Source organism: Salvelinus fontinalis, chromosome 25, assembly GCF_029448725.1.
Source record: "Salvelinus fontinalis isolate EN_2023a chromosome 25, ASM2944872v1, whole genome shotgun sequence".
Classification (NCBI taxonomy): domain Eukaryota; kingdom Metazoa; phylum Chordata; class Actinopteri; order Salmoniformes; family Salmonidae; genus Salvelinus; species Salvelinus fontinalis.
In genome coordinates, this window is record NC_074689.1 from 936,315 (window position 1) to 961,022 (window position 24,708).

Below are 24,708 nucleotides of genomic sequence, written 5' to 3' on the forward strand. Positions count from 1 at the left end.
ATGCAGCAGTGGCTTCAGGACAAGTCTCTGAGTGGCCCAGCCAGAGCCCGGACTTGAACCCGATCTAACATCTCTGGATAGACCTGAAAATAGCTGTGCAGCGACGCTCACCATCCAACCTGACAGAGCTTGAGACGATCTGCAGAGAAGAATGGGAGAAGCTCCCCAAATGTACAGTATCGGTCAAAAGTTTGGACACACCTACTCATTCAAGGGTTTTTCTGTGTCCAAACTTTTGACTGGTAAACTTTAGGCTGTAATCACTGCCAAATGTGCTTAAACAAAGTACTGAATAAAGGGTCTGAATAATTATGTGAATGTGATATTTCCATTATTATTTTATAAATTAGTAAAAATTAAAAAAAATGTTTTACTTTGATATTATGGAGTATTGTATGTAGATGGATTAAATATTTTTTCCCTCATCAATTTTAGAATAAACATAATAATATTTGGAAAAAGTGAAAGGGTCTGAATACTTTCCGAATGTACCGGTACCGAGTCAAACTCTAGGATCCAGTTGCAGAGGGAGGTGTTTAGTCCCAGATTCCTTAGCTTAGTGATGAGCTTTGAGGGCATTATGGTGTTGAATGCGGGGCTGTAGTCAATGAACAGCATTCTCACAAATAGGTGTTCCTTTTGTCCAGGGGGGAAAAGGGCATTGTGGAGTGCAATAGAGATTGTGTCATCTGCAGATCTGTTGGGGCGGTTTACGAATTGGAGTGGATCTAGGGTTTCTGCAATGGTGGTGTTGATGTGAGCCATGACCAGCCTTTCAAAGCACTTCATGGCTACAGACACGAGTGCTACGTGTCGGTAGTCATTTAGGCAGATTACCTTGGTATTTTTTGGCACAGAGAATATGGTGGTCTGCTTGAAACATGTAGGTATTACAGACTCGGTCAGGGACAGGTTGAAAATGTCAGCGAAGACACTTGCCAGTTGATCAGCGCATGCTCTGAGTGCACGTCCTGGTAATCCGTCTGGCCCTGCGGCCTTGTGAATGTTGACCTGTTTAAAGGTCTTACTCACATCGGCTACGGAGAGTGTGATCACAGTTGTCTGGAACAGCTGGTGCTCTCATGCATGCTTCAGTGTTGCTTGCCTCAAAGCGTGCATTGAAGTCATTTAGCTCGTCTGATACACTCGCGTCACTGGGCAGCTCTCGACTGGGCTTCCCTTTGTAGTCTGTAATAGTTTGCAAGCCCTGCCACATCCGACAAGCATCAGAGCATGTGTAGTAGGATTCAATCTTAGTCCTGTATTGACCCTATACTTGTTTGATGGTTTGTTAGACGGCATTGCAGAATTTCTTAGAAGCGTCCGGGTTAGAGTCCCACTCCTTGAAAGCGGCAGCTCTACCCTTCAGCTTAGTGCGTATGTTGCCTGTAATCCATGGCTTCTGGTTGGGGTATGTACGTACGGTCACTGTGGGTACGACTTCATCGATGCACTTATTGATGAAGCCGGTGACTGATATGGTATACTCCTCAATACCATCGGATTAATCCCGGAACATATTCCAGTCTTGGCTAGCAAAACAGTCCTATAGCTTAGGATCTGCGTCATCTGACCATTTCCTTATTGAGCGAGTCACTGGTACGTCCTGCTTTAGTTTTTGCTTGTAATCAGGAATCAGGAGGATAGAATTATGGTCAGATTTGCCAAATGGAGGGCGAAGGAGAGCTTTGTATGCATCTCTGTGTGTGGAGAAAAGGTGGTCTAGAGTTATTTTTTTTTTACTCTGGTTGCACGTGTGAAATGCTGGTCAAAATTAGATCAAATGGATTTAAGTTTTCCTGCATTAAAGTCCCCGGCCACTAGGAGCGCCGCCTCATTTCTTTCATTTATATAATGATCAAGCCACTCATAAAATCTCTTTTTTTTTATTTTTTATTATTATACAGGTAGTGTAGTAAATCTAAAGAAAGAAAAAGTGATAGATGAAATGTGGAGAGCAGTGATGGTGGCAGTTAGTGTTACGGGTTAGGGAAAATAGGATTTTGAATGGGAATCAATTGTTTGGTCCCCACAAGGATTGTAAAACAAACGTGTGTGTGTGTGCGTGCGTGCGTGTGTGAGGAGGTGGGCAGGAGGACACTTTGGAGAAAGTTGATTATAAGTCCCATCAAGTGATCAATGATTTCATTAATAAGATGGATCGCAAGGCTGTCATACCACTGACAGGGTGCTGAGGGATAATCCGCTCCCCATGCTCCATTTTCCCCAACGCCCGCAAAACTGGCCTCTCTCCTCCCCTCCTCCCTGGCCCTCCATTCCTCCAATATTTCCAGACACACGGAACACCACGGGAGCAGAGGTGGGGGGTTGGGAGCAGAGGTGGGGGGATGGGAGCAGAGGTGGGGGGTTTGTCTTGATGGGGGTGAGGAGGTGGGGGAGAGGGGGGCAATGAGTAAGGAACGGGGTGAGGGAGGGAGGAGAAGAAATGTGAAAATCCATTTTGAAACCCATTTTCAATTAGGGTCCACAAGCTGTTATCACAGGTGTCGCAGAATAGGGGCCCCGTAAGTGAAAATGTCTCCTATCCGTTTCTGAAATGAAACCTTATCTGAGCGGCACAAAGATGGCCGGGGACAGCGTATCTGTAAATTACTTTCCATCCCCTCTGTTAAGCGGAAACTTTATTTCTGATAGATGACATCCCCCTTCTATTTACAATTGATCATTTAAATGACTACCTAAAAAGAAGGTGGCCCCTGACGTTTTCTTCTTTATCTCTCCCCTCCTCTCTCTGCATCTCCCCTTCTCCTCTCCTCTCTCTCTCTCTCTCTGAGGTTTTGTATGTTTTTAAAGCAGTCAACAGCTCTTTTTCTCTCCTAAACACTTTTGCCACGCTTTCCGTTTGGGTTAGGGATTTCACTGGTAACCTTCTACATGTAAGCAGAAAATTCCTTCCTCTTTAAGGCTCAACTTTTGGGCCTCTGAGACCCCTGCTCCTGCCCTTCCAAGCGTGACCGTTAAAGACATACTTCAGGATTTTGACTACTACTTTATCTACTTCCCCAAAGTCAGATAAACGTACGTATACTATATTTATGTCTCTGCGTGCAGTTTGAAGGAAGTTGCTAAATAGTGTTAACCCAATTGCTAACTAGCGCTAGCGCAATGACTGGAAGTCTATGGTAACTGCTAGCATGCTATAAGATATTATAGACTTCCAGTTATTGCGCTAACACTAGTTAGCGTTGGCTCGCAAAATTACCTCTATTTCCTTCATACTGGATGCACAGACTTAAAAATGGTATCCATGTTCATCTGACTCTGGGGACGTAGATAAAGGGCTCCATTGCCAAAATCCCAAAGCACCCCTTTAAAAGGCTCTGAGTCCTTCCTTCATAAACTATTAGGGTTCACAGCAGAGGAGGCTGGTGGGAGGAGCTATATGAGGACGGGCTCATTGTAATGGTTGCTGGAATGGAATCAATGAAACAGAGTCAAACACTTTGTTTCAATGTGTTTGGTACCATAAGGTGAATGCACCAATTTGTAAGTCGCTCTGGATAAGAGCGTCTGCTAAATGACTTAAATGTAATGTAAAATGTACATTCCTTGCCTTTACAATGATCCCGTACTCCTATAGCTCCTCCCACTAACATCCTCTGGTCTACTGAAAACCCTGCTACTTTAGGGCATGCATTCCACTACAATTTCCTAAACTAGCTCGCTAACTCAAACCCTCACTTCCCCTCTCTCGCTCACTCTTTCCCTCTCTTCTAGCCCTCCCTCTCTCTCACTCCTCTTTGTCCCTCTCTTCCCTCACTTTCCTAATTCAGCAGCATCCATATGAAAAAAATCCAAGGAACCATCCAACCAGAAACGTTTCTTTTTTTTTCACCCTCTCTCTCCTCAATCAATAAGCGGGGGCCTTTCCCTCCCTTCTTTTCTAGTTTTTTTTATTTATTAGCAAATTATCCCATGACGACAGGATTTATTCAGCCAAAGAGCATGGACATCTTTTTTTGGAAGGCCCGGGGAAACAACAAAAGAATCAGGAGACTTTGTGGTCCACCTGCCTGGAGAATGATGAGGGTGGGGGGAGGTCTCCCCCTTGCCCCTCCTAAAGAACACCAATCACAGCATTGTTGTGGCTCAGTCGGCCCTTTTGAGCTGTCAGGCCAGGGGAGCTGGCGAAAAGATGAATAGTACACGGGATGAAGCCACCATTTAGCCAGCCATGTGGGAACGCTAGCTAGCTAGCTCCCCCTCCAAGACTCCACATTACAAAGCCAAGCAAGCTCTCTCAACTCCGACAAAACTTACATAGACGAATAAGAGAGGAAGAGAGAGTGGAAGAGAGAGGAGTGCACGTTGGCAGAAAAGAGAGGGTAGTAGGATATGGAAAAGTGAGAGAAAAGAGAGGGTGAGAGATGAGAAAATAACGAAGGAGCAAAGAAAGGACAGAAAGGAAGTAACAAAAGTTTTCCACTGTTCTGATTTAAATTGAGTTAGGGAACTGCTCAGGACATATGTACACACACTGTTACATAGTGTATGTGTAAACTAGACCAAGGTCTAGGGTTTTAACTGAATATAAGTACTGTGTTTTTAATCGTGATTACAAACCACAACTAATTTACTTGTGTTATCTATACACAATATAAAGAACCAAAACCTTCTAATCGTTAGAAAGAAAAAAGTTATATTTATGTCTTTGTTCTTTGTGTTCTGGAATTAGATTTGGGAGAGTGGTTAGTAACGTCATGAAGTCAATTTCGTCACACAAAAAACCTTGCCTCCATTTCATATGAAAATTGGAGTCATTTAATCATATTATAACCTCCAGGACTTGCCAACATTTGAATCAATTAAGTCCCCCAAAAACTTGGACTTTAGACACAAAACCTATCAGGCTGTAACGGTCCTGACCTGTTTTATGTTGTTTTTGTATGTGTTTTTGGTCAGGGCGTGTGTTTTGGGTGGGCAGTCTATGTTTTGTATTTCTAGGTTGGTTTTTGTGTTCGGCCTGGTATGATTCTCAATTAGAGACAGGTGTGTATCGTTTGTCTCTAATTGAGAGTCATACTAAGGCAGCCAGGGTTTCACTGGGGTTTTGTGGGTGTTTGTTCCTGTGTCCACACATGGACAGTTGAAGGTTAGTCACGTTTGTTGTTTTGTAGTTTTGTAGTGTCTTGTTTGCTGTTTTCATTAAAAGATGGCTTATTTCCCTCAATCCGCATCTTGGTCCTATCCATGCTCCTCCTCGTTTGAGGAGGAGAACAACAATGACTGCCTTTACACAGGCGAGGTTTTCCAGAAAATGATTTCCATATGCTTTAATCACAAACAAAACCCAAACACGCAATTGTGTAGTAATTGTATTGCAACAGAAAACACTTCAGAGATGCCAAAGCTAAACAGCCCATAAGTCCACCAATAACTGCTCCTCCTATTTCTTTTTTACTTTTTGCTAGCTTTTACTTCTTCCGTTCTAATCTTAGCGTGCTGTGGTGGAGGGGTGTCCTACAGGGTTTACCCTGTGTGGGTTCAGGGGCCACTCCTCTGCAGCATGATGGGGGAAATATTCACCTGGGCCTTCCTGAGAAGAGCCAGCCACTGGGGTTCCACAGCTGCTCACAATTACCTTTTGTTTGTATGGGGAAGGAGTGGGGACAGGGGGGCTACAGGGGTTAAAGGTGACAGGGGTGTAAGGTTACACCTGATAAGATGTTATGAGTTCTGGGGCAACTTGGAGAATGTGCTGTCATTAGAACCTGCACAAAAAAATGTGTAAGCTATCTCTTTCTCTGTGGATAAGTATGATTCCTCCTATCGTTCTCTCTCTCTCTCCTGTGATCTTGGATAAGAATAGTATTTTTTGTTTCCCTACTCTTTAACCCCAGGTATGGCCCCTTGTGTAGGTTCAGATCATTGCGGGAGTACGTTTCCGAGACAAACGTTACGTTGTTAGTAGGAGTAATTACCAGAGCATGACAAAGAAAAATGCACAATCACCAGAATCAAATTACATCCATGCATTTTCCACACCGCAAAACTTATTTTTCTCTTCCATCCTTTAATGAATAAAATAGTGTTGCCATATGGGAATGAGTAAGAGGGACAGTGTTCCCGAGATGCATTCCCCCCTACACGCCACCCCACCCAACTCCCTGCTATAACTCCCATATGGAGAGAGAGAGAGAGAGAGAGAGAGGTAGAGAGGTAGAGAGAGAGAGGTAGAGAGAGAGAGGTAGAGAGAGAGAGGTAGAGAGAGAGAGAGAGGGGTAGAGAGAGAGAGTAAAAGTGAGAGATTGAGACAGTGAGTGTGAGAGAGAGAAAGAGAGAGAGAGAGAGAGAGAGAGAGAGAGAGAGAGGTAGAGAGAGAGAGAGAGAGAGATAGAGAGAGAGAGAGAGAGAGGTAGAGAGAGAGAGGTAGAGAGAGAGAGAGAGAGAGTAAAAGTGAGAGATTGAGACAGTGAGTGTGAGAGAGAGACCCTCTGAGTCATTAACCTTCTCCTGGAGTGTTTGACGTCTTCTGCCGCGGACCTGGAATGATAACATTTGACATGCTACAAATCAGATGGAAACCCAGGGCGACAAGAGTGCTTCCCTACCTCCTCTCTCTCTCTCTCTCTGCTGACACCCCTAAGTCTACTACTCCCCCATCCCCCCACACCCCTCTTACCACCTCAACCCCCCCCCCAAAAAAAAACATAACTCTTCCAGCTGCAGCTAATGACCACAGCTGCAACCTAAGTCATGGTCATTTGTCCTCTAGGTTTGTTATGACTTTTGTCTGGCAGTCCCAGTCACTCCTGGAGAAACGTTTATTTTGTTATCTAATATTCTTCGTTTCTGCAGCTGTGTTGTGAGGGCCAAAAGACTGATCAATGAAAACATTTTGTCGTGTATTCAAGATGTTGCATATGTTGCATATATGATTGTTGTGTATGAACTCAACTTTCTCCAAAAGGGACTGACCTTGTTTTCAACATTACACATGATTGAGTTTGTAAGTGTATGATCCATTTACATCTTGCATTCCACTACAAACAGCATCCTAGATGAAGAAACACCAATATCTTAACTTTACGACCAAACCATTCAACTCCTTGCAACTTCCTGTTCGGAGTGAGACAAGACGAGAAAGTGACAGGAGAGAGATGGAAGGGACCAGTGAGGATGAGAACAAGAGAGGGGACCAGAGAGGGTAAGGAAGGGAGGAAGAGGAGGTAAAAGCTGGAAACAATCCTTACCATTGGATGTCGTGCTGGAGGCCACAGCCTTCTCGCTGATGTCGGCGGACGTGGACAAGCCCTTGGTTGCCACGATGGTCTCCACCTTCTTCTTCTTCTCAGCTGCAGAACTGGCCTGGGACTGGGTTTCCATGGCGACTGCTCATTCCTCAGCACCTCATGGAGACAGGACACCTGGGGCGTGGGGAACAGGTGTACAAGAAGATGTCAACAAGAGCAGAGCTTTATTAGAGCAAACTGTCACGCTACAGAGTTTCCCAACATTCTCTCAAGATGCATTGGTCTTCCAGTGATGATTGTCCAAGGAGTGTGTATCATAGTAAAAACTCTTAACACTTTTGTTTTGTTCAAAGCTTCAAGAAATTGTTAAACTGACCAATTCTTTAACAAGGCAAAAGTGTAATTAAGTGTAAAGACATCGTTGTTGCATTGCTCGAAAGGTTAATGTCACACTCTCTCAACAATAGGGATGCAATAGCATCCCACTGGGCAAAAACAGGTTGAATCAAGGTTGTTGCCACGTCACCTCAACCCCAAAAATCTATGTGATGACATTGAATCAATATGGAAAACTAACTGAATTTGCAAAAAGTCAACAACTTAAGGGCATGTTGTCTTTTTGTCACCCAATATTTAACCAAAATCCAATGACATGGTGACAACCAAATGTCAATAAAAACTAGACGTTGAACTGACATCTGTGCCCAGTGGGATGTCTCCACCTCTTGAGAAACAAACTGTATGAAGGCATGAAATCTAAAAGCCTTCAAGAAAACAATCCCATGGAACTGGTGCTTCATGTTTGCTGACCTCTAACCTCTATACCATAAGGAAGTCCTTCCAGTCAATCCCCTTTTATCCCTGGCCACAGAGAGGGCCATGGGTCAATCCACCAGCTCCACTCTGTTTATTTTCACTCATGATTGTTATGTTTGATCTTCCCACTGCCCTCTCAATGCACCCAATGGGCCTTAAAGCATGAATCTTCCAACCGGGATTTCTGTAAAAACCTGGGAATTTTTAAAAGTTAAGATCATTTTGCAACCTTACAAATGGGACAGCTAGCTAACTTCTCATCTCACCCAATTTTGAACTATGACATAGTAAACTTCCGGTAATGTTGGAGAATTAAGTTCGATACATTTTATTTCAAAGTATATTAGTTAAAGAAGTTGCTGTTCAGTAAGTTCGGGTTATACTGTATCTTAGAGTACACGGAAGTGAAGGTTGTGGATAGGTACGTTCGGATAATTCCTCCTCTTCCAGAGAGAAAGAAGAAACCTTCAGGGGATACTACAGAGAGAGAAACATTCACAACCTCAAAAAATGAAGGCTCGTCTGTGGTGCTTTTGGGAATATCATGGTGCCTGGCAATTTTTCTTTCTCTCAAAGAACAAACGTTGTTTCGGTTAATGCTGTCTCTCCATTTTGAAGGGCAAATCTGGGTTTGGTACATTGATTTTTGGACTAGAATCTCAGATTGCCCCTTTAAGAGATTCAGCCAACAGTCTATGGTAGCAAACCGTCTCAGTTCAGTTCAGTTCAGAACCTCTATTTGGGTCAAGTCATCCCTGAACCCTAGCCATGGAGACAGCAACCAAACATTCTAAACAACAACATAAAACATGGGATCATTTAAATCCACTGCAAGCCCATCACTTAGACCCCGAAACACACCATTGTTCAAGGATAATTGCTGGAAATATTTAGTCTGTGCAACATTTCTTTCAAATAGAGTCCTAATTGCCTACCAATACTATTTAATTGCCCTCCATCCCATAAACACTAGCAGATTAGAAAGAGGGGGGTTGGTGAATAGGGCTGAAATATACAGGGCGGATGTTCAATTGACAGGAGAAGGGGATGGTGTTACCAAAACTCTCCTGGGAGGGTGGTGTAGAGGGGGAGGGAGGGGGCAACTTAAGACAAACAAGGTGCGCTTTGTTTGTTTTTTTCCAACCCTCCTGCCGTCAATTCTAAGCCGACAACGACATCTGTAAGCAATCGTGGATCCCCCCCCCCCCCCCCCCCAAAAAAACAAAGCACAATTACTCCCCGACCAATCAAGACAGAATTAAACAAACTCTTCCTCTAATCAGTCCCACATACATGTGAATACATGTGTACCATGTCACTCCAGACCTAATTTCAGTCTTTCTACAACAGGTCTCATCTCAAATCACTGGTACGCGTTTGATGTGTGTTTTAGTTTTGGGGTTAGTTTCAGAACTTTTTTCAATTTTTGTAGAACAACAAGAGTGAGTGAGTGTGCATGTGTGAGTTCCTGAGCACTCGATCGATTCAGGTCCTGGGTTGAAAGAGACAGCAAGCCACTCACCCACTTTCATTGGCCTGCAACCATAGAAACTCAAATGTGAGGCACTCCTCGACTGACATTCTGTCTCTGGCAGAGGGGAGATCAGACAAAGGTTTTTTTTCTGCCCTCTTTTAAATTGCACCGTTCTGACAATTGAACTCCTTGCAAAAGAGAAGACGAAGGGAAAAGAGAAGAAAAAGGAGAAACTTGTTTACACCCTCAACCTGCTGGTGCTTTTGCCAGTGTTTGCGTGTCCCCTGCGTGGGTGCGAGGTGCGTGCCAGCATGAGTATGTGTGCTTGGGCTCCCTTCCTTGTTTGAACCTATAAACCTCTCTACCTCCCTCCCCCCAGGTGAGTCAGAAAAGGTTGGAAGGGAGGAGGAATATTCAGATTCAGAAGAGAAATATATTGGGGAGGAGTGTGGGGTGTGGAGAAAAGCAGGGGCATACACATTCCATTGGTAGAACAAATATTCACAGCTCCTGGCCACTCAAGCGTGGCCGACCACCCTTTTGTGTTGCGAAGCATTCACAGCAGTCCATGGTTTTAGAGACAGCAATTAAAAGCAGGACCTTTTCCCCCATAATCCCTCTGACCTGGACACCACCACTACACACAATCAGCCCATCCTGCAAGTGTTCCTCTCTCTCTCTGTCTGTCTGTCTCTTTCTCTCATTCTGTTTTTCTTTTAACCTTCTCTTTCCACTTCTTGGTTACTTTTATCAGTCTTCACACTTAAGCAATGCTGTCACGCCCTGACCTTAGAGATCCTGTTTATGTCTCTATTTTGGTTTGGTCAGGGTGTGAGTTGGGGTGGGTATTCTATATTCTATTATTTGTATTTCTATGTTTTGGACAGGTGGGGTTCTCAATTAGGGACAGCTGTCTATCGTTGTCTCTGATTGAGAACCATACTTAGGTGGCCCTTTTATCCACCTGTCTTTGTGGGAAGTTGTCTTTGTTTGTTGGCACTATTGCCTTTAGCTTCACGGTTGTTTTCTCGTTTGTTGTTTTGTTGGCGTCATTTCTTATAATAGAAGAAAATGTACGCTCACAATGCTGCACCTTGGTCCACTTCCTTCAACAGCCGTGACAAATGCAAAGTGGAAAGATGGCGCCGAAGAACATGGCTGACGTTTTACGTTCTCCCAACCAATTGTGCTATTATTTTTCATTTTTTTTCATTTTGTGTAACTTATTTTTTTAAAGTTATTGTGTACATAATGTTGCTGCTACCGTCTCTTATGGCCGAAAATAACTTCTGAACATCAGAAAAGCGATTACTCACCGCGGACTGGAATAAACTTTTTCCTTTAACGAGTCCGACGAGAAGGATTTCCTGTTTTCACTGGAACAAGCCCAGATCCACACCTTTTGCGTGAAGAAAAGACGCCGGAAAATAGGCCGCAGATCGGGCATCCTTCTGAAAATACTGAGGCAAGCGAGTAAACTCCCACTGCCTTCCATTCTTCTCGCTAACGTGCAATCATTGGACAATAAAATTGATGAACTACGATTCAGATTATCCTACCAACGTCATTAAAAACTGTAACATCTTATGTTTCACCGAGACGTGGCTGAACGAAGATATGGACAATATAGAGCTAGCGGGATTTTCCATGAACCGGGAGAACAGAGACGCTACTACTGGTAAGACGAGGGGTGTCTCTTTTTTATCAATAACAGCTGGTGCGCGATGTCTAATATTAAAGAAGTCTCGAGGTATTGCTCACCTGAGGTAGAGTACCTTATAATAAACTGTAGACCGCATTATCTACCAAGAGAGTTCTCATCTGTATTATTCGTAGCCGTCTATTTACCACCACAAACCGAAACTTTCAACCAACTCTATAAGGCCATAAGCAAAGGAGAAAATGCTCATCCAGAGGTAGCGCTCCTAGTGACCGGAGGCTTTAATACAGGCAATCTTAAATCAGTTTTACCAAATTTTTACCAGCTTGTCACATGTGCAACAAGGGGGAAAAAATCCTGGACCACCTTTACACCACACACAGAGATGCATACAAAGCTCTCCCCCGCCTGCCATTTGGCAAATAGGACCATAATTATATCCTCCTAATTTCTGCTTACAAGCAAAAACTAAAGCAGGAAGTACCAGTGACTCGCTCAATACGCAAGTGGTCAGATGACGCGGATGCTACACTACAGGACTGTTTTGCTAGCACAGACTGGAATATGTTCTGGGATTCATCCAATGGCATTGAGGAATACATCACCTCAGTCATCGGCTTCATCAATAAGAGCATTGATGACGTTGTCCCCACAGTGACTGTACGTACATATCCCAACCAGAAGCCATGGATTACGGGCATCTGCATCGAGCTAAAGGCTATAGAGCTGCCGCTTTCAAGGAGCAGGAGAATAATCCGGACGCTTATAAGAAATCCTGCTATGCCCTCAGACTAACCATCAAACAAACAAAGCGTCAATACAGGATTAAGATTGAATCCTACTACACCGGCTCTGACGCTCATCGGATGTGACAGGGCTTAAACTATTACGGACAACAAAGGGAAATCCAGACGCGAGCTCCCCAGTGACGCGAGCCTACCAGACGAGCTAAATGCCTTTTATGCTCGCTTCGAGGCAAGCAACACTGAAACATTCACGAGAGCACCAGCTGTTCTGGATGACTGTGTGATTACGCTCTCGGTAGCCGATATGAACAAAACCTTTAAACAGGTCAACATTCACAAAGCCACTGGGCCAGTCGGATTACCAGGACGTGTACTCAAAGCATGCGCAGACCAACTGTCAAGTGTCTTCACTGACATTTTCAACCTCGTTTCAAGCAGACCACCATAGTCCCTGTGCCCAAGGAAGCGAAGGTAATCTGCCTAAATGATTTCCGCCACGTGGCACTCACATCGGTAGCCATGAAGTGCTTTGAAAGGCTGGTCATGGCTCACATCAACAACATCCTCCCGGACACCCTAGACCCACTCTAATTCGCTTACCGCCCCAACAGATCCACAGATGATGCAATCTCAATCGCACTCCACACTGCCCTTTCTCACCTGGACAAAAGGAACACCTATGTGAGAATGCTGTTCATTGACTACAGCGTTCAACACCATAGTGCCCACGAAGCTCATCACTAAGCTAAGGAATCTGGGACTAAACACCTCCCTCTGCAACTGGATCCTGGACTTCCTGACGGGCCGCCCCCAGGTGGTAAGAGTAGGCAACAACACGTCTGCCACGCTGATCCTTAACACTGGGGCCCCTCAGGGGTAATACAGTACCTGGATTATCAGTGGGGCCCAGAGTTTTTCCTGACTTTGTGAACCCTGACCAGGATAAACTCTGGGCACTAGTCATAACCTAGCCTTGTTATAACCATTATTATTATATAACAAGTCATAAGAATGTCATATTTTAAGTACTTACAGGATGTGCCATTTATGGAAATTCCAATCTAGGCCAGGAAATGCTAATGTTATTTTTCTATCTGAGGATTTATCTCAGGGAGGCGCATACACTGAGTGTACAAAACATTAAGGACACCTTACTAATATTAAATTGCCCTCAGAACAGCCTCCCTGAGATAATTCGTTGGGGCATGGACTCTACAAGGTGTCGAAAGCGTTCCACAGAGATGCTGTCCCATTTTGACTCCAATGCTTTACACAATTGTGTCAAGTTGGCTGGATGTCCTTTGGGTGGTGGGCCATTCTTGAAACACACAGGAAACTGTTGAGCATGAAAAACCCAGCAGCGTTGCAGTTCTTGACACATACTGGTGCGCCTGGCACCTACTACCATACCCCGTTCAAAGGTACTTCAATATTTTGTCTTGCCCATTCAACCTTTGAATGGCACACATACACAATCCATGTCTCAATTGTCTCAAAGCTTAAAAATCCTCCTTGAACCAGTCTCTGCCCTTTCATCTACACTGATTGAAGTGGATTTAACAAGTGACATCAATAAAGGATCATTGCTTTCACCTGGTCACTCTATGTCATTGAAAGGGCAGGTGTCCTTAATGTTTTGCATACTCAGTGTAAATATTATGCAGATCTTTTGAAAGTCATGATACTGTATGTACTGTAGGGCATCTACCCTAAACCTTAGCTGCAGAGAATACATACTAATCTACTTACATGTCATTAGAAAATCAAATATTTCACCACGTTCGCATGAGATATCACAAAAATAACCAACATTTTACGGAGGCTGTATAATGTTCATTTTCGCTGTATAACAGAAGGGCTGGTCTTTGCATACTCAGTAAGCACCTTACAAAAGAAGTCATTATGAACCACGCATCGGTTGAAGTCGTTACTCAAAATAAATCCAAATTTCATATTAATGTTTATTCCTTGAGATGACTGTCCCACACTCAATTAGTGTATGGAGAAAGAAAGGGTGTATCTTCATTTGTGTGCCACCATAATCCTTTCCCGCAGAAAGGGGGGCAACTAAACAGGTTAAAAATACCACTATTCAGACTGTTGGTAAGAAAAATAAACATTCTTATTTTATAAGCACATTAAGCAAATCAATTTAACATAAATTATACACTTTGATGACAAAGGCTCTGAGTTGAAAGTCATTTGCAAATGGTGTACATCAAAGGCAAACACCGAAATAAACTTTTCTCTTTGAGGGTCTTCACACTAACTAAACTTTTTGGAAAAAATACTCTGGACTACACATATACTCGAATGTAAACTTGCGAACTTGTCACGTCTGGACGACACTCGGCCAACAGTTGCCCCCCTCTAAGCAGGGCAGTGTAAACAGAATTGTCTCATTGAGTCAACACTCTTACAGTATTTTCTTTAATAGTATAGCAATGTTTTGAAACAGCTGAAATGTACAAACATTTTCCTTAGTTTTAAACTTGTTTTATTGAGTTTTTACCTGAAATTGTAGTAACAACCTGTTACATTCTGAAATGGTCGCCGTAGCTTTAAATCTCAACAGTCAATTTTTTTACTTGTTCACACTGTATGGAGGACCAAAGCAGCCATAATTAGAATTAAATGAATAAATAAATAAATGCACACATAAATACATAAATAATCATTTTAATTCATGTTATTAATTTATATAATTTCTTTATTTCTGTATTTCTTCCTCCAATATGATAATGAGGACGTGTCAAGCAAATGTATGTGTGTGGTATCTAACACACCATCTGTTGATCAATGTCACGGCACGTAGATCGATTGCATTTGTCTGTGCTGCGTTCAGTATGACAGAACATGTTAAAAGTTTAAAGGCTGTGTTTCTCATTAGAACCCCCCAAACAATAATGTGTCGCACATATAGGTACTGTATGTATTAATATGTCACTTTATGGGGGAAATTGGAAATAAAATCTATTATATTCTGCTGTGCACCATAAAAACATAAAAAGAACAAATGGAACTGTAACGGTCGTCCTCCTCCTCTTCGGACGAAGAGGAGGAGTAGGGATTGGACCAAAGCGCAGCGTGATCATTTGACATAATGAAGTTTATTAAAGTAAAGACGAAAACCAAAAACACTCAACAAACTACAACATAACAAACGAACGTAGACTGACCTAAAACATGTGAACTTACATATAACGAAGAACGCACGAACAGGTACAGACTACAAACAAACGATACAGTCCCGTGTGGTAACATATACGGACACAGGAGACAACCACCCACAAACAAACAGTGTGAACAGCCTACCTTTATATGGTTCTCAATCGGAGGAAAACGTCAAACACCTGTCCCTGATTGAGAACCATTTAAGGCTAATTACAAACGACCTAAACATAGAAACACAAAACATAGAATGCCCACCCCAACTCACGTCCTGACCAACTAAACACATACAGAAATAACAGAAAACAGGTCAGGAACGTGACAGGAACACTGGCATTGCTTGACATCGAAACTGGTGAACAGTTTTGGAACACTGAGCCATTGACTGCCTGCCTGCACCATGTGTCTGTGGGCTCCTGTGTGGCGCAGTGGTCTAAGGCACTGCATCTCAGTGCATTGAACCAGACATCCTGGTTCGAATTCAATCACAACCCGGACGTGATTGGGAGTTCCATAGGGAGACGCACAAATTGCCCAGCGTCGTCTGGGTTTGGCCAGACGCTGTCATTGTAAATAAGAATTTGTTCTTAACGGACTTGCCTAGTTAAATAAATGTAAAATACTAGTGGGTTGCATTTGACATAAGGCACTGGACAACAGCCATATAGTTTTGAACCTAGAAGACGACCAAGAGACGGAGTTGTCGACCGGGATGGGCAAGAGGAATGTCCAGAAAAGCATGGAAAGCTAATGTTACTGAGGATCAAGATAGCTAGCTAACTGATAAAGTCCAGTTGGCTAGCTAGCTGCTAGCTACAGCGAGACTCTCAGTTTTACACTTAGCTAGCTGGCTAATTAACTAAACTGCAATTTTCATAAACCATTATAATCTAGCTTGCTACGGTCGTCAAATAGCTGTCAGATGTAAAGCAAGCAGGATCGGTGCATGTCAGAAGCGACGCTTGTTTCCTAGCTCATGCTAACTACATCAGTTATTAAGCAATAGAGTGGACAGTAAATGAATAAGCTAGCAGCTAGCTAACTATAGTCAAATAAGGAGGAGCATGTTGTCATGATCGAATAAGTCACCTATGTAAAGCTAGCCACAATATGGATTAGCCACAATACTGGAATTTGCTGTTCGCCTAAGCAATTGTTAGTGAGATGAGAATATAAATAATATCTTTGCTAGCAATAAATTCACATGTATGCCATGTAATTTGTCATAGCCTTTATCCCAAAATGGCATGCATACTTTTAAATCAGATCTATTGCTGTCATTTACATACATGAATGTGAAATCGGCAAACTGATACATGAATCTTAAATACAGGTAAGATTTGCTTTTGTTAATCTCTGCAGGTTTGTTATCTGATTTCTTAGAGCCTGGTGGATATGGATGCAACCACACAACAAGGCAGGACATTTCTCTGCATCCAGGTTGAGGTTTGCTACCAGCAGGAATATGGAACACTATGTCATGATACGAGGCAGGAGGCCCTGGGCCAGTAGGAGGTCAGAGGTGAGGGCTCTCTCTCTTTCTAGCACTCACTACCTCTATCCATCTCTCTCCAGGTACTACAGAGACAGAATGGTCCAATGACCTCCACAGCCTTCTGACCAACTACCTGTGATCTCTCCAGAGCACAGAGAAGTAAGCTACACTCACAATAGTATACTTGATGCACTATGCAAATCTCCTTCACTGTAACAGTTTGCCTGTGTGATGACAAAGCATATTATCCACAGCCACTGGTTGGATTGGATTCACTGTACTCAAGCCAAAACTCATGCTCTCTCCTCCCTGTAAAAGTCTCCCAGACTCTAGAGCAGCACATCAAACAACACATAAAAAAACCTGCCACCCTGTTATCAGCTACAGTTGAAGTTGGAAGTTTACATACACTTCCGTTGGAGTCATTAAAACTCGTTTTTCAACCACGCCACAAATGTATTGTTAACAAACTATAGTTTTGGAAAGTCGGTTAGGACATCTACTTTGTTCATGACACAAGTAATTTTTCCAAAAATTGTTAACAGACAGATTATTCCACTTACAATTCACTGTATCACAATTCCAGTGGGTCAAAAGTACACTAAATTGACTGTGCCTTTAAACAGCTTGTAAAATTCCAGAAAATAATGTCATGGCTTTAGAAGCTTCTGAAAGGCTAATTGACATACTTTAAGTCAATTGGAGGTGTACCTGTGGTTGTATTTCGAGGCCTACCAGCAAACTCAGTCCCTCTTTGCTTGACATCATGGGGAAATCAAAAGAAATCAGCCAAGACCTCAGAAAAAAAAATGGTAGACCTCCACAAGTCTGGTTCATCCTTGGGAGCAATTTCCAAACGCCTGAAGGTGCCACGTTCATCTGTACAAACAATAGTACGCAAGTATAAACACCAGGGGACCACGTAGCCGTCATACCGCTCAGGAAGGAGACGCGTTCTGTCTCCTAGAGATGAACGTACTTTGGTGCGAAAGGTGCAAATCAATCCCAGGACAACAGCAAAGGACCTTGTGAAGATCCTGGAGGAAACAGGTACAAAAGTATCCATATCTACAATAAAACGAGTCCTATGTCGACATAACCTGAAGGGCCGCTCAGCAAGGAAGAAGCCATTGCTCCAAAACCGCCATAAAAAAGACAGACTACGGTTTGCAACTGCACATGGGGACAAAGATTGTACTTTTTGGAGAAATGTCCTCTGGTCTGATGAAACAAAAATAGAACTGTTTGGCCATTATGACCATCGATATGTTTGGAAGAAAAAGGGGGATGCTTGCAAGCCGAAGAACACCATCCCAACAGTGAAGCACGGGGGTGGCAGCATCATGTTGTGGGGGTGCTTTTTTGCAGGATGGACTGGTGCACTTCACAAAATAGATGGTATCATGAGGGAGGAAAATGATGTGGATATATTGAAGCAACATCTCAAGACATCAGTCAGGAAGTTAAAGCTTGGTCGCAAATGGGTCTTCCAAATGGACAATGACCCCAAGCATACTTCCAAAGTTGTGGCAAAATTGTTTAAGTACAACAAAGTCAAGGTATTGGAGTGGCCATCACAAAGCCCTGACCTCAATCTTATAGAAAAGTTATGGGCAGAACTGAAAAAGCGTGTGTGAGCAAGGAGGCCTACAAACCTGACTCAGTTACACCAGCTCTGTCAGGAGAAATGGGCCAAAATTCACCCAGCTTATTGTGGGAAGCTTGTGGAAGGCTACATGAAACGTTTGACGCAAGTTAAACAATTTAAAGGCAATGCTACCAAATACTAATTGAGTGCATGTAAACTTCTGATCCACTGGGAATGTGATGAAATAAATAAAAGCTGAAATAAATCATTCTCTACTATTATTCTGACATTTCACATTCTTAAAATAAACTTTGTGATCCTAACTGACCTAAGACAGGGAATGTTTACTAGGATTAAATGTCAGGAATTGTGAAAAACTGAGTTTAAATATATTTGGCTCAGGTGTATGTAAACTTCTGACTTCAACTGTGTATGCAGACAATTTCCCGAGGAAGGATACAACTACCAAGGCTTTCAAAGGCAACATTTTGGGGATGACCAAATGTAAGTTTTGTATAAACTCATTTTAATTTTGTTTGATTACAAAACAATAACTTTTTCATAGCATGTTTGTCACTAACCTTTACTAACTTGTGTGATAAGTTAAACACATAGACAACACTTGAAGCGTATGATTCGTATGAAGGTCTAAAGTAAATGTCCAGGGTGAAAACATTTGTATTCATGTATACACAGGCGTGTCAAATAAAATATACAGTACCAGTCAAAGGTTTTCCTTCATTTTTACTATTTTCTACAGTGTAGAATAATAGTGAAGACATCAAAACTATGAAATAACACATATGGAATCATGTGGTAACCAAAAAAGTGTTCAAAGAAATCTAAATATATTTATATCAGAGATTCTTCAAAGTAGCCAACCTTTGCCTTGATGCCAGCTTTGCACACTCTTGGCATTCTCTCAACCAGCTTTATGAGGTAGTCACCTGGAATACATTTCAATTAACAGGTGTCGTGTCTTTCGCTATGCCGGATGCCGCGATATGATATGCTATTCTATAAAATCCCTTCTCTGTAATTAATATGACCTGATTGAGCTAATCATGTAAATGTAATTAACTAAAAAGTCGGGGCATCACGAAATAATATTTATAGAGCAGTTATCTTCCAAGACCTAGTAATATTTTACATCAATAGCAGTCAATATTAATCGTCACCTTATTTCAGTCTCATCTGAAAGTTGTAAATTCTTGGTTATCTTCACGAACCCTGGCTAACAAGTTGAATCAGCAATACAAAATTGGGTTTAATTATTTATTTACTAAATACCTAACTAATCAAACAGAATTACATATACACAGAATGAACCATACATTGATGACAAATGATGTCATAAAGGAAAACGTCTCTAGCGGATGGAACAGATATGACAGCTGGTTACCCAAAGAAAAGGGGGTTGGGTTTGAGTGAAAGAGCGGGAAGACTGAAGAACAAAGGGAGAAGCGATGTCTCTATCGGGCCGTAGGCAGCTACTCTATCGTAAATACAGAATCTTATGCATTCTAAATTATCGGCCATTTGGAAAAGGAAAATGCAATAAATATTTACTCTGAGCTGCGCTTCAATAGGTTGATGGTAGATGGAAGGCAGTGTTGCCCAACAGAGTCCTTTGTCCTATGAAGAGTGTCTCTGGTGGTGAACATAAAACATTGTAGTGTCGTCGTTGTGTGGTAGACGGGATACTCTGTCCGTCCTTTCCTAGCCCACGTTTACAGCGGCCACTGCTAACTTAGCGGCTAGGAGGTATCACTTCTGTAGCGAATAAGAGTTCAAAGTTCATACCATTCGCAACCAAAGCTCACGCTGAGGTTGGCTTCGTTCTGTAGTTATTATTTGAATCCTTCTGACATCGGATCGTCATCCTAATGTACCCGGAACAGAAGGTTACATTTTCGTCAAGGGCTCATATAGTGGAGGGAGAAGGGTGTGCTTTCATAGTTTTATCACCCATGTCTCTTCACAGGGGCGGGCCACTGATTGAGCAGAGCCCTAACCTTATGAAAACCCAAATCTCTCATTTGGAAGCTAAAATTACATTTAATCTTTTCACCAATCATTTTATATTTAAACATTTGAATTGCACAACAATTCCATGTGAATCTGATAACTATAATGTGTAGACTTTCCCAGATACAGTTTAGGTCGTCCTGTCATCAGTCATAATGTCTCAGATGACAACCGAACTGACATCATATTCATTAAGTGCCCCCGCATATTTTCAACTGGTTCTATTACCGAAATATGGTCCCTTTCCCTCCACTTGTTTGATGTTCCCAGACTGTCTATGTTTAACAAAGGCTATTCGAGAGAGAGAGGGAAGGGAGAAAGGTATTTATGGGGGGCCAACGTCATGACACGCCAACGTCATGACACAGGTGTGGCTTGTTAAAAGTTAATTTGTGGAATTAATGCATTTGAGACAATCAGTTGTGTTGTGACAAGGTAGGGGTGGTATACAGAAGATAGCCCTATTTGGTAAAAGACCTAGTCCATATTATGGCAATAACAGCTCAAATAAGCAAAGAGAAACAACAGTTCATCATTACTTTAAGACATGAAGGTCAGTCAATCCGAGTTTCTTCAAGTGCAGTCACAAAAACCATCAAGCGCTATGATGAAATTGGCTCTCGTAAGGACCGCCACATGAAAGGAAGACCCAGAGTTACCTCTGCTGCGGAGGATAAGTTCATTAAAGTTACTAATGATTTCATTAGAGTTACTAATGATTACTAGCCAGAGATTAGAGAAATTGTAGTCCAAATAAATGCTTCACACAGTTCAAGTAACAGACACATCTCAACATCAACTGTTCAGAGGAGACTGCGTGAACCAGGCCTTCATGGTCGAATTGCTGCAAAAAAAACACTACTAAAGGACACCAATAAGAAGAAGAGACTTGCTTGGGCCAAGAAACATGAGCAATTGACATTAGACGGTTTCAGTCACAATTTGCTCTTACCATAGTGTTCTATAGTAGCTTTAATATGGTAGCTAGTGTTAGCCTAACACATAGGCGAAATTCCCACAGGGTTTGGGGGACTTGCTAGCTAACTTCAGCTAGCTGAGTAGCCTAAATGATAATATGAATGACACTGTATGATAACGTTACTGTATTTTTATAATCTTATGGGAGGGGTAAACATTCTTTATTGATATGCTAACGTTACTTGTTCATGAAGCATGTTGTTAATTTTAGTTAGCTAGGAGTTAGCTGTGTATTCTCAGCTAATTTAATGTGTACGGATGAGAAAATAAGCCCTTTAATTGTCTGCACATGCTTGTGGATTGTTTTATTATTCAAGAGTGTAATATGGTTTGGTTGCATTATTCAATATTGTAATAGGTTTTAGAAGAAAAGTTGCTAGGATTGTTAAATAGTTGGTGCTTGATAAGTTTGCCCAATCAAATGATTTGTTTCAGAGAGTTCTGTGATGAGGAAGAGACTAAGTACTAGTGGCTACTGTGATATTTAAGGTCAATTTGAGCTGCGGACCAAGAATGTTGCATTGCCAGCCACCATAAAAGGTAAAGCAAGGATGTAATGTGAATTGAAAAGTAGAAATCTCTTTCGCCACTTTGCCACTCAGACTCTCCTTCATCTCTCGTAGTGGGAATAGGGCCATGGATTTTTTTTTTAAGCAGTGGGGTTTTTTTTACACCGGGTTAAATAACAAGCTAAAGAAACATTGCCTTTGAAAAATAATTTTCTTTCTGCAACTGCTTAACTTCTTATGGCTGCAGGGGCAGTATTGAGTAGCTTGGATGAAAGTTGCACAGAGGTGCCCAGAGTAAACAGCCTGTTCCTCAGTCATAGTTGCTAATATATGCATTTTATTATTAGTATTGGATAGAAAACACTCTGAAGTTTCTAAAACTGTTTGAATTATGTACAGTGGGGAGAACAAGTATTTGATACACTGCCGATTTTGCAGGTTTTCCTACTTAAAGCATGTAGAGGTCTGTAATTTTTATCATAGGTACACTTCAACTGTGAGAGACGGAATCTAAAAATCCAGAAAATCACATTGTATGATTTTTAAGTAATTCATTTGCATTTTATTCCATGACATAAGTATTTGATACATCAGAAAAGCAGAACTTAATATTTGGTACAGAAACCTTTGTTTGCAATTACAGAGATCATACGTTTCCTGTAGTTCTTGACCAGGTTTGCACACACTGCAGCAGGGATTTTGGCCCAGACCTTCTCCAGATCCTTCAGGTTTCGGGGCTGTCGCTGGGCAATACGGACTTTCAGCTCCCTCCAAAGATTTTCTATTGGGTTCAGGTCTGGAGACTGGCTAGGCCACTCCAGGACCTTGAGATGCTTCTTACGGAGCCACTGCTTAGTTGCCCTGGCTGTGTGTTTCGGGTCGTTGTCATGATGGAAGACCCAGCCACGACCCATCTTCAATGCTCTTACTTAGGGAACGAGGTTGTTGGCCAAGATCTCGCGATACATGGCCCCCATCCATCCTCCCCTCAATACGGTGCAGTCGTCCTGTCCCCTTTGCAGAAAAGCATCCCCAAAGAATGATGTTTCCACCCCCATGCTTCACGGTTGGGATGGTGTTCTTGGGGTTGTACTCATCCTTCTTCTTCCTCCAAACACGGCGAGTGGAGATTAGACCAAAAAGCTTCTTGCATGGAGCCCCAGACCGAGGGTGATTGACCGTCATCTTGAACTTCTTCCATTTTCTAATAATTGCGCCAACAGTTGTTGCCTTCTCACCAAGCTGCTTGCCTATTGTCCTGTAGCCCATCCCAGCCTTGTGCAGGTCTACAATTTTATCCCTGATGTCCTTACACAGCTCTCTGGTCTTGGCCATTGTGGAGAGGTTGGAGTCTGTTTGATTGAGTGTGTGGACAGGTGTCTTTTATACAGGTAACGAGTTCAAACAGGTGCAGTTAATACAGGTAATGAGTGGAGAACAGGAGGGCTTCTTAAAGAAAAACTAAAACTTACTGGTTGGTAGGTTATCAAATACTTGTGTCATGCAATAAAAAATTTTTTCACATTGTATGATTTTAATTACTATAAAATCATACAATGTGATTTTCTGGATTTTTGTTTGATTCTGTCTCTCACAGTTGAAGTGTACCTATGATAAAAAATTACAGACCTCTACATGCTTTGTAAGTAGGAAAACCTGCAAAATCGGCAGTGTATCAAATACTTGTTCTCCCCACTGTATGTGAGTATAACAGAACTCATATGGCAGGCAAAAACTTGAGAAAAAATCCAAACAGGAAGTGGGAATTCTGAGGCTGGTCGATTTTCAACCAAGATCCTATTGAAATCACAGCGAGATATGGATGAGTTTGCACTTCCTACGGCTTCCACTAGATGTCAACAGTCTGTAGAACCTTGTCTGATGCCTCTACTGTAAAGAGGGGGCAAATGAGAGTGGATTTAGTCAGGTCTGCCATGACCTGACCATGCTTTCACCATGCGAGTTCACATGAGGGAGCTCTGTTCCATCGCTCATCTGAAGTCAATGTAATTCTCCGGTTGGAACGTTATTCAAGATTTATGTTAAAAACATTCTAAAGAAGGGCCTCCCGGGTGGCGCAGTGGTCTAGGGCACTGCACCGCAGCGCTAGCTGCGCCACCAGAGACTCTGGGCTTGCGCCCAGGCTCTGTCGCAGCCGGCCCGCGATCGGGAGGTCCGTGGGGCGAAGCACAATTGGCCTAGCGTCGTCCGGGTTAGAGAGGGTTTGGCCGGTAGGGATATCCTTGTCTCATCGTGCACCAGCAACTCCTGTGGCGGGCCGGGCGCAGTGCGCACTAACCAAGGGAGCCGGGTGCACGGTGTTTCCTCCGACACATTGGTGCGGCTGGCTTCCGGGTTGGAGGCGCGCTGTGTTAAGAAGCAGTGCGGCTTAGTTGAGTTGTGTTTCGGAGGACGCATGGCTTTCGACCTTCGTCTCTCCCGAGCCCGTACGGGAGTTGTAGCGATGAGACAAGATAGTAATTACTAGCAATTGGATACCACGAAAATTGGAGGTAAAATTTATTATAAAAAAAAATAAAAAAATAAAAAAAATCTAAAGATTGATTCAATACATCGTTTGACATGTTTCTACTGACTGTTACGGAACTTTTGGACATTTCGTCATCTTTTAGTGAACGCGCTTCCTGACGTTAGATTTGTTTACCAAACACGCTACAAAAATAGCTATTTGGACATAAATGATGGACATTACCGAACAAAACGAAAATTTATTGTGGAAGTGGGAGTCCTGGGAGTGCATTCCAACAAAGATCAGCTAAGGTAAGTGAAGATTTATAATGCTTTTTATGAGTTTTGTTGACTGCACAATTTGGCGGGTAACTGTATGGCTTGCTTTTGTGGCTGAACGATGTTTTCAGATTATTCAATATTGTGTTTTGCCGTAAAGCTTTTTGAAATCTGACACAGCGGTTGTATTAAGAACAAGGGTATCTTTAACTCTATGTAAATGATGAGTATTTCTGTTATTTGACGTGGCTCTCTGCAATTTCTCCAGATATTTTCGAGGC

General features: G+C 42.4%; 1 protein-coding gene across 1 annotated transcript in view; it reads right to left on the bottom strand.

Annotated features, from left to right (window-relative positions):
• The window catches only part of LOC129823296 (transcriptional activator GLI3-like), an 83,330-nt gene that overhangs the window by 34,595 nt on the left and 24,027 nt on the right, over positions 1-24,708 (bottom strand). The window contains exon 2 of the mRNA XM_055882231.1: positions 7,215-7,388. Within this exon, the coding sequence (XP_055738206.1) occupies positions 7,215-7,347 (133 nt within the window). The 5' untranslated portion in view covers positions 7,348-7,388. The remainder of the gene's footprint in view (positions 1-7,214; positions 7,389-24,708) is intronic.